The sequence below is a fragment of the Anguilla rostrata genome, chromosome 6 (genome assembly GCF_018555375.3).
Source record: "Anguilla rostrata isolate EN2019 chromosome 6, ASM1855537v3, whole genome shotgun sequence".
In the NCBI taxonomy this organism is placed as follows: domain Eukaryota; kingdom Metazoa; phylum Chordata; class Actinopteri; order Anguilliformes; family Anguillidae; genus Anguilla; species Anguilla rostrata.
This window is the reverse complement of record NC_057938.1, coordinates 30,631,744-30,642,998: the sequence shown is the minus strand read 5'-3', so window position 1 is coordinate 30,642,998 and position 11,255 is coordinate 30,631,744. Positions and strand designations below refer to the sequence as shown.

Here is an 11,255-nt window from a genome sequence, read left to right as displayed (position 1 = left end):
TAACCGAACATTTTCTTATCATGGCATTCACTTACGTAATATTCAATTACTGCTCTATATATTTCGGTTATATACGTTATTTTTGAAATTGAGTGTCTTTCAATAGGTTAGTGGTATTATATAATGTGGATATTTCACACTGCAATGTAAGCGTTAGGTAGTAGTGTAATAGTTTTTGTGACGCATACAACAGTGATGAGGAGAGTGTTGGAACATTGCCAAAACGTGGTGGACGGTTGAAAATTGTTTCATATCATCCCATCCCCGTACAAGAAAACATACGAGTGTACAGAGTATAGAAATACATACAAGAGTTAATTATTACACATTTAGGTACTGTGCAGCATTGTGTGACAATATTTTTGTATCTATGTTTCATCTTAAACCTTCATAAGGGGCTCATATGCTTTACAATGGACAAAAATCATTATATTCCTTTTTGATTTTACCCTTTTGATTTACCACCCTTAGATTTTATGAACTTGTGGTCAAGAAGTTTTTGTATGAAAGCTTACAATCTGCACTTTCATAATCTGTAAAAAACTGAAAAATGACCTTGCTCTACTTGAGGACCAAAACACCAGCACCTGTCACATATAGCCAGCTCTCCCCAAATAGGCAGTTTTAGCGAGTAGCCTAGGCCTTAAGCTATAGCCTACATTTATTTTCATTTGTATGAAATTGTGCACATTTTTAATCAATATTATTTGTGGATACACGCATTTCTTTCTCCGCACTCGAATTCATGGCAGATATCTGCAATGCGTAGTTGTAAACAGTATTGAAGGTGCAGGTTTTGTTTTTGCTGGTTATTCTGAAAGCTAACACGGTAGATAACAGACTGGTGTATCTTGTTTAAGTGTAGACTACTTGGTGATTAAAACGGATTTTTAACGGATAAATTGAATTTATGATTTAATCCCCCTAACATGGTGTGAAGACGCTGTATGTTAGGCTACGCTTGATAATAAAGGAAAAATTACTAATGAAAACAGGTTGAGATCAATGATTAGTTTAAAGGAAAGTTTTGCGCCCCACCAATTTTCAGCTCACCAGTCGCCGCTGAATAAAACGTATGTGGGAAATATTAAATCCTAGCTTAACTGCTGACCAGCAACCTGCTGATTTTGCTCAAGCAATCAAAGTTGCCGTTAATAATAGCCGGCGTTCGTGGGGGCTGTTTATTCATCTCTCTTTAAAATGTTGCATAGATGAAATTACATGTTAATGAAATTACCTACCGTGTCTGCTTCAAAACAATCAAGACTATCAACGGTATTTTTCTTTCTGTGCCTGTGCCCAGAGCTATATTTCTATGGCTCTGCCTGTGCCTAAACGACTGTTCCTCCTAAGTTTTTTTTTCTTCAGATGTTTGATTGGTTGAGCGAGTAACTGGCTAGAGGGAACACATGGACTGGAGCATATGAAAAATGGACTGGATTGTCATAGTTATTTGTCAAACTGCCGGTCAGAATTATTTATTTATTTACCAAAGGTGGGTGGATGCCGTCCACCTGCATCCACCCCCAATTTTTAACCCCTAGTGTACATGGATGCAGTGAGGCCCCCAGCCATGCACCCACATGCACTATGAATATCACAAAATAAAGATGTTTCTTGAAAAAATTACTTTACTGTCACTATCCCTATAATGCACAAGCTTAATGACTGCTTGTGTTTGGAAAATGTTTGCCACATGCTAAACATATGTCAGACAAGTGATTGATGGGTTTATGCCGAATTAACATCAATCAGGAAGTGGCCATCTACAGCTATGGGTCTCGGATATGTACTATGGGGGCAAAGAGAATAAGCATCACCTTAATGGGCTTAATTTTTGTAGTAATAATTCTTGGCTGTTATTTAGCCTTAACCTTAATTTGACACTGATATTTGCAATGTCTACCTTTTTAATAACTAAAACTATATCCATTGACTAACCTAACATTATGGTGGGTTCTGTCCAGGCACCCTACAGCAATGGAAATGTTTTTTTTTGTTTGTTTACGTAAGTTCATTTCAGTAGCAGTTCTTGTTATTTGTGTAACGGTTTGGATGTTGGATATTGTTGGGAACTGGAACATGCTGTCATATGCACCTGTCCAGAGCATCCCAAACGTGCTCAATGGGTGGCGTGTCTGGTGAGTATGCAGACCATGGAAGAACTGAGAGAACAGGGAAGTAGTGGCCATCGAAGGTGAGCTCACGTCGATGGTGACGTGAGTGGGCTGCAGACAAATCAAGACCAGTGATATAAACTAATTTGTGGGCAAAATTTGAGGGAAATAAGATCTTTGTGCACATAGAATAAATCTATTGGAAAATGTTTTTGGAACCATTGCCTACCCCACCTCAGGTAGGGACATGGAGGTGTGGTCACCAGAGGACCCGGGACCCATGTCTGGGACACATTTGGTACACAGATGATTTCTCAGATGATGAAGATGTCTGGCTAGAGCTATGGTGTGAGAGCTGTGGGAAACGCCATCAACTGGGTGTCTTTCCCCCATCTGAGGCCAAAGCCCTGCCAGCCTGCCCAGACTTCCCTCCCTGGTGAGGCTGCAGCAAGGAACCTTCAAGAGGATTCCTTACTGCCAACTACTTCTGGACCTCTAGAGGCTACAGCTTCCTGGCTGGTCTCAAGGTCCTGCCAGAGGCCTCAGCTCCTTCTCCCAGTTTCATGGTCCCACCAGAGACTGCATTTCGAACGAAACATTTATAACTATATACAATTAATCTCCCCTGCTACAGGACCCTTCATTGCTGTTTAGTTTTTTCCATTTTTATACACTACTATTTGTGGAGGGTTTTGCGTATGTTGGTTTTTTCCACCAATTATTGTGGCTTCTTGAGTTAAAAACAGCAGCATACAACAATTTTGGTTTATTCTGTATCAAGCCACAGCTCAGTGCTTTCACGGAGGGTACACATGCAGTTTCTAGGTGCAGCTCATGAAATGACTGGGCTCATTCAACAATTAAGAGCAGCAGTTGACATGAAATCCTGAAACGGTTAGGTCCTCATTGAGCTCCCCTTTGCTACACTGTGTTTTATGTTCTATGTTCTCTATGGTTTTCTGTGCAGCTGAAGCAGCTGGGCCACAGTGTGGACAAAGTGGAGTTCATTGTGATGGGTGGCACCTTCATGGCCCTCGCTGAAGAGTACAGGGACTTCTTCATCAGGAACCTCCACGATGCTCTGTCAGGCCACACCTCCTACAGCGTGGCCGAAGCTGTCAGGTAGGGCCGAGAGAGAGATTGGGACATCATAATTACACCGCATTTTTTGGATTTTGGCTTTCTCCAAATATAAAACTATGCTCATGTAGGAAAAAGAGTAAAAAATGACTCATTAGACCATATTCCTTTTACCATTGCTGAGGGGTCCAGGCTTTGTGCTCCTTACAGGTTATGCATCTTGAGGCATTAGCCTTAAATACAGTCAGGTTCTGAATGGTAGCCCTGCCATAAATACCAGCTTTGTGGAGCTTTAATGCATAATTTTTGTTGAGACTGGGTCACGGTTGTGTTGATTCTGATCTATGGTAATTTTTGAGGCTGGAGTTTTCGGGGTTTTTGTAATTATCAACACTTCCCCCAATCCCTATCAGTGTTACAACCACTGCTCCTCTTTGCCAAAGCAGTTTGCATTTGCTGTATATCATATTTTTCAACATTTTTTGCCATTGCACATTAACCCCTATGCGCAGTCCCTCTAGTGGCCATGACACCTGCGTCCTGAGATTGTTCAGCTCAGACTTTCAGTGCTCCTGCACCCAAGCTTTGAGTTGGAAACACAAACTCTGTGTTCTAGCTTTATTAGTAGACCATATACGACAACTATGCTGAATACGCCACCTATTCGCCACCATTGTCGCGCAGATCGTCCATATGAAAGCACCCCCTCCTTGCAGTTTCATCTGCAACTACACCCCCCACGCATGACACTGTGGACAATAGTGTCTAGCTGGGCATTCATATAAATATTATTTCACCACCCAAATATTCATATTCCGTCATAGCAACAAGATGAATCACAAATTGGCTGCCGTTTGCATTTATTTGTGGACAATCCTCATATGAAGGTCCAACAATTCCCAAATTAAAAATAAAGAGGTTCCGGTGATGTCATCACCCTGAATGGCAGCCTAAAATAACAGCTTCTTCGAAAAAATACTTACTTCGCCCTGTAAAACTGTCAAATACAAAATTTCTCGATAATACTTGAACTGGTAAGTGGGGCAAGAATGGGAAAAAGGGATGGAAATAAAAAAGCATCGTTAAAGAGCCTGCAAACGAAGAAAACATAGAGAACAGCTCTCCTACACAGGCACAAGATGGCGAATCTAAACCTCATCCAAACAATGCTGCAAGTTTAACAAAAGTTTTGGAGGAGATACGGGACTTTAGCAAAGACACAAAACAACAACTAAACGATATTAAATCCGAGCACACCAATGTTAACCAAAAAATGACGGAGGCAGAGACACGAATTGAAACGGTGGAAGATCGTGTTCAAAACGTGGAACAGGTGCTAAGCAAGATGATAAAAGTGATAAATGAACAAGAAAATAAACTAATCGACCAAGAAAGGAGATCTTGACAGGAGAATATAAGGATATATAATGTTCCCGAATGAGCGGATGGGTCGTCTATGGTGGAGTTTGTGGAAAAGTTACTACGGGACACGCTGGAGATTCCCCCGACTACGGAGCTTGACCCTGAGAGAGCACACCAGGTGCTCGCCCCGAGACCCTCCGGGGACCACAAGCCGTGGTCAATAATAATCAGATTCCTCTGCTACAAAATCAAAAAAGAGATTCTGCTCAAGGCTTGGGGAAAGAAGAAGGTGTTTTTGAACGGGAGGCCAATATACTTCGATCAAGACTACCCCCCAGCAGTCCTGCAGAAGCGTAAGGAATACTCTGAAGCGAAGCGAGTGTTAAAGCAGAGCAAGATCCGCTTCCAGACTCCGCTCCCTGCTAAATTATGAGTGTTCTATGAGGACAGTATGCAGCTGTACCAGACAGTGGAGGAGGCGACTACAGAGATGATGGACAGAGGACTGCCCGTCAGCGTGATCACACCGAGGGAGAGCCTGGCTGAGCAGCTATCCGGCTCCGCCTGGGAAGCGGTGGGAGGACCGAGACAGTGGGGGACGGGAGAGGAGCGAGAGAAGAATATCAGGGAGAGACTGCAAGCTTTCAGAAGACAGCCCTCATCCCCCCCAGAAGAGCTATAAGTTCTGACTAACTTTACAAGTGTTGGTAAGCTAAACAGAATCCAAAATAGTCGGTGCTATATTCATCTTAAGAAATACACATTTTAATGTAAATTTTTTATTACTCTATTTTATTTTTTGCATTCACTCCTTTTTCCCCATCTAAATGAGAATATATACATGGGAGGAATACACAAGAAAGTCATTCCTGTGTAATGGACAGAGACTTTTTTGTGTGCTGCAGTAGGGGCCCTCAGCCCACGGGTAGGAGAGGCTTTCTCCCACAGCTAAACGTTTCCTCTAGCTCAGCCCAGGGTCATCTACTAGAAACCCCAACCTTGGAATCACCTTCTTTACCTATTTTTTCATTTGCGTTTCTTTGTTCTTGTTTGTTCAGGGAGTAGATCTATTAGTGTTTTATTTTGCTAATTTCAATGATACACTGACAGTTAAATACATATGGCTAGTGACAAGTAAAATTCATTTCTTTTAATGTCAATGGGCTGTTGAATCCAATCAAACGCAGTAAAATTCTATCCAAAATGAAGAAAGAACAAGCCCATGTAGTAGATTTACAGGAAACTCATTTAAATGATAACGAGCATGAAAAAGTAAAGAGAATGGGTTTAACAAATCTGTTTTTCTCTTCATATAAATCAGAACATAGGAGAGGAGTTGCTATTCTCATCTCAAGCAAGCTAAATTTTGAAAAAGTATTTGAAATGGGAGATAAAGAGGGCAGATTTATTTTAGTAAGGGGGAATATAGATGGGAATTCAGTTACTAATTTGAATATATGCACCCCCAGGAAGTGATATTAGTTTCTTCCAGAAAATTACTAATATGATAACGGAAACAGAAGGTCTTTTGATTTGGGGGGGAGATTTAAATACACTTACATCCAAAGTTAGACTCTTCCAGTAGAAAAACGCATGATACAAAGTCCCTACATAAGAAAGTTAACACACTTTTTGAGGATGTTGGTCTAATTGACATATGGAGAGACCTTTTCCCTAACAGAAGGGATTACACTCACTATTCCGCCCCCCATTCTCTATATACAAGAATAGACTATTTCATAACATTTGGAAAAGATAAAGACAAAATGAACACCTGTGGAATTGGGACAATAGAGTTAAGTGACCATGCACCTATATATTTGTCTGTTGATTTTAACCTGCGACCAAAGAATAATACATGGAAACTAAATTCAAGTCTACTCAATGATCCCTATTTTAAAGAACAATTTTTTTTTTTAAATTAGTCTTTACTTAGAGTTCAATGATAATGGAGAGGTCTCACCTCCCATTTTATGGGATACTCTGAAGGCTGCTTTAAGAGGAAAAATCATAGCAATATCTTCATATAAGAAGAAAAAAATGAATAAAACATTCAAGGAATTACAAAACATGCTGAAGGAACTAGAAAGAAAACATAAATTGAGTTTTGCGCAGGATACATTAGAGGAAATTAGAAAAATCAGGAACAAAATTAATAGTTTGGCTACACAAGAAATCAAGAAAATGTAATGTTTTTGAAACAGAGACACTATGAAAGTGGATCTAAATCTATGAAAATATTGGCGTGGTAACTGAAAAAAAAGATAGCAGAAAATACAATTCATAGAATTAGGGATGCAAGAACAAAAATGATAAAAAATAAACTAAGTGAAATTCAGGAAGCTTTTGAAGTGTTTTTACAAAACTCTATATTCTAAAGTTCCAGGGGAAAGCATAACCCAAATTGACACCTACCTGAATTCCCTGGAGTTACCCACTTTAAACGAAGAACAAAATAGAATGATGACTGCTGATATAAATGAAGATGAATTAAATACTGCAATAGGTAGGCATAATTTAAGCAAGTCACCAGGATCGGATGGTTATACGGCGTGGTATAAGGAATTTAAAAATGAGTTAACACCTGTCTTATTCCCCATAGTGAACTGAGCTCTAAAAAAGGCACAAACGCCACCCAGCTAGAAGGAGGCGATAATCTCAGCTATACCAAAAGAAGGCAAGGATAAAATGGAATGTGGGTCATTTAGGCCAATATCTGTTCTTAATGTAGATTATAGATTATTTACTTCCATCATGGCCAAACAATTAGAAAGGTTCCTACCCACACTGATACATAATGATCAGACAGGTTTTATACGACAATGCCAAACACAAGACAATATATGAAGGACACTACACATTATGGATCATATACAGGGGCGGGACTAGATTCAGCTGTAAATTATGCTGATACAGTATGGAACACATTTGTTTGCTAAATGCCTTTAAGTCATCAAGGGTCCAATGTATCAAATGAGCCTCAAACCACCATGCTGCTGCCAGATATGCAGTAGATACTACTACAAGCATTGTTTCTCCTGATTAATTTTCCTGTTAAACTCAATGGTTCTTTGCTATGACACTCAAAACCCTTTGGTATGACACTCTAAATTGAGCTTAGGTGCATCCTGTTTCCATTGATCATACTTGAGATGTTTCTACAACTTGGAGTCCACCTGTGGTAAATTCAATTGATTGGACATGATTTGGAAAAGCAGAAACCTGTGTCTATAGAAGGTCCCACAGTTGACCGTGCATGTTAGAGCAAAAACCAAGCCATACAGTCGAAGGAATAGTCCGTAGACCTCCAAGAAAGGATTGTGTCGAGGAACAGATCTGGGGAAGGGTACAAAAAAATTTCTGCAGCATTGAAGATCCTGAAGAACACAGTGGCCTTCATCATTCTTAAATTAAATGGAAGTTTGAAACCACCAGGACTCTTCCTAGAGCTGGCCGCCCGACCAGACTGAGCTATTGGAGGAGAAGGGCCTTGGTCAGGGAGGTGACCAAGAACCCAATAGCCACTCTGACAGAGCTCCAGAGTTCCTCTGTGAAGATGGGAGAACCTTCCAGAAGGACAACCATCTCTGCAGCACTCCACCAATCAGGCCTTTATGGTAGAGTGGCCAGACAGAAGCCACTCCTCAGTAAAAGGCACATGACAACCCGCTTGGAGTTTTCCAAAAGGCACCTACAGGAATCTCAGACTATGAGAAACAAGATTCTCTAGTCTGTTGAAACCAAGATTGAACTCTTTGGCCACAATGCCAAGCGTTATGTCTGGGGGAAACCAGGCACCGCTCATCGCCTGGCCAATACCATCCCTACGGTGAAGCATGGTGGTGGCAGCAGCATGCTATGGGGATGTTTTTCTGTGGCAGGAACTGGGAGATTAGGTTAACCTTCCAACAGGACAATGACCCTAAGAACACAGCCAAGACAACGCAGGAGTGGCTTTGGGACAAGTCTGTGAATGTCCTTGAGCGGCCCAGCCAGTGCCCGGATATGAACCCGATCAAACATGTCTGGAGAGACCTGAAAATAGCTGTGCGGCAACGCTCCCCATCCACAACCTGACAGAGGTTGAGAGGATTGCAGAGAGGAATGGGAGAAATACCCCAAATACAGGTGTGCCAAGCTTGTAGCGTCATACCCAAGAAGACTCAAGGCTGTAATCGCTGCCAAAGGTGCCTCAACAAAGTACTGAGTGAAGGGTCTGAATACTTATGTAAATGTGATATTTATGTTTCTAAGTTTTTATTAACCCCTTCGTGCAAGTCCCCTAGTGGTCGGAATGCCGGCGTGCCCAGATTACTGAACTCAGACATTCAGTGCTACTGCAAACAAAGTATGAGTTAAAAACAGAAACGCGTGGTTTTAGTTTCATAAGAGGATGATACACTACAACTATACCGAATACGGAGTTTCGCAGTGCCACCATTGTCACCCTGGTTGTTCATTTAACACGCCCCCCCTCCCTGCATTCTCATCAATGACTACACCCCCTACTCATGACATAATGAACAATACTGTCTATCTTGGCATTCATAAAAATATTCTTTCACCACTAAAAAATTGTATTCCGTCATAGCAACAAGATAAACCCGACAATAGCCCTAGGATATGCTAATACAGCAGTGAAAATGCTGCTCACTGAAAGTTTTTTAAAAATGATACCATGTCATTCTACAGTCAATATCTGGGACTAAATATTGAATAAATATACAACCTTACCTTTGGTTTTATGCATAGAGATGTCCCTTTTGAGACTGAGTGGTCATGCATTGTCTTGGACAATCCCTTTGTGAAATATACGCGCATTTGTGATCCCTGGGTAGGCTACCATCAAAAATAGCTGTGCGTAATACCACACTTGTTGCTTACGGCGTTGTCGCCCTTTGTAGTACAATTTGGCTTGATTGACAATTCATTTATTTAGTAGGTCAGAGTATAAGCTTTCTTATGATGTATAACGTCTGATTTTGCTTATGGAATAGCATTTTATAGGTCAGCGTAACCGAAAATTTTCTTATCTGCCTCTGTCTAAATACATAATACGGTAGGCTACTCTGCGCGCAGCACACTGGTCGCGAGTTGATATTTCGTCTTTTGTTTAGTTTTTTCTCAATGTCGTATATATTATTTGAAATGTGTATTTATTTGTTATTATTCTATCTGTCCCTGAGGTGCTCTGAAATGTGCATTCTCTGCTAAGCTGAGCAATGGATTGGAATATGTGTCTGACGCCTATTTTAGTTGCGGCGCGGCAGCTCTACATACACACCGGACCATCTAAATGCTGTTTTATACTTTTATACTATGTGTAGTCTGCATAGTTTCTGTTATGTGCGGCACTCGCGAAGGGCCAAATCATTTGTGCGGCATATTGCACAGGTTGCGCAGGCCACGTAGGCTAATTAGATTTTGTTAGTGACCGTTATAGTTCAAAAGACAACACCTTCATTCATATTTTCAGACCTACTAAATTCTGGACCAATGACCACAAAAATGCTTATCTAGATGTAACTTGTTGCAACGAAGACATTCACCTGACAAAAGCGCTTTTAGTCGCATATTTAACGTTGCCTAGCGGTTTTGTGAATCAACTGTTATAACCTATTAGTCAAAGCCGTATGCCAGTGACCTCATGTCAGCAGTCAACCAATCATCTTCTTTACGGTGTATGCGGGCACTGGTTACTAACTACGCGCTTTTAATTTCTTGAGGAGGTCTGCATTTTCAACGTGGCCGTGGTCTGCAACCATCGCACATGCCGCACATTGCCCACAACCCCTACACAGACCCATTTTTACGTGTACTAGGCAGAAGTATAAAACAGCCTTTAGTGTTACGACATAGTAAAGGCCTTTATACCTAGCGGCTAGGAGACATCCATGGCAATGCAGTAGATATGTTGGGTGAAGGTATATGATCTTGAGGACAAAACCATTTAAAATTCGCTCCATAGGGGGCGCAATTGTGCCAATGCTTGGACCCCTCCCAACGCTGCTTGCGGCTTCAATTTTATTATGTGTTGTCGGTGGTTTAATATGTTGTCTTTAACTGTTTAGACAAATTATTTACACACTGCTGTCTTACAGTGTTCATTGGGGGTACATATTTGAGTGCTGTTTTTAAACGGAATCAGGCAATGCACTTGCCAAGAGTAGGGGTTTCCAGAATTTTAAATCTCAAGATCACTAAAATGACCACCCTTTTGCCATACAGACTGAATTAAATCTTTAATTGCTGACTCATATTTGGCGCTTCTCCACCACCGTGCCGTGCCGTGCCAGAATCCATGCTCCCGCTTTGTTTTGCTTTCTCCACTGCCACCTGACTCGTGCCGGGCCGCAAGTACCCATGCCGATTTTAGCTACTGTTCTGGGGTAGGTACCAAAGGTCCTATCCATGCTGTAATTCGATACTGCAGACCGTTGACTGGTCAATGGAAATCGTCACAAATACGTCATCCCATGTTCAGTTTGTTCACTGGCAGCAACCGCCTTTTTTAAATACCAGAACAGCAAGAGAGAATAACGTTAACTAGCGAATTCTACAGTCAATACCTGGGACTAAATATCGAATAAATATACAACCTTACCATTGGTTTTACGCGTAGAGATGTCCCTTTTGAGACTGAGTGGTCATATATTGTCTTGGACAATCCGTTTGTGAAATATACGCGCATTTGTG

The 11,255-nt window shown here is 41.1% G+C and overlaps 1 protein-coding gene across 2 annotated transcripts in view; it reads left to right on the top strand.

Annotated features, from left to right (window-relative positions):
• elp3 (elongator acetyltransferase complex subunit 3) overlaps positions 1 to 11,255 on the top strand; it is a 122,858-nt gene that overhangs the window by 16,770 nt on the left and 94,833 nt on the right. For both annotated transcript variants that reach the window (XM_064341070.1, XM_064341069.1), the window contains exon 7: positions 3,085 to 3,239. In XM_064341070.1, the coding sequence (XP_064197140.1) occupies positions 3,085 to 3,239 (155 nt within the window). The remainder of the gene's footprint in view (positions 1 to 3,084; positions 3,240 to 11,255) is intronic.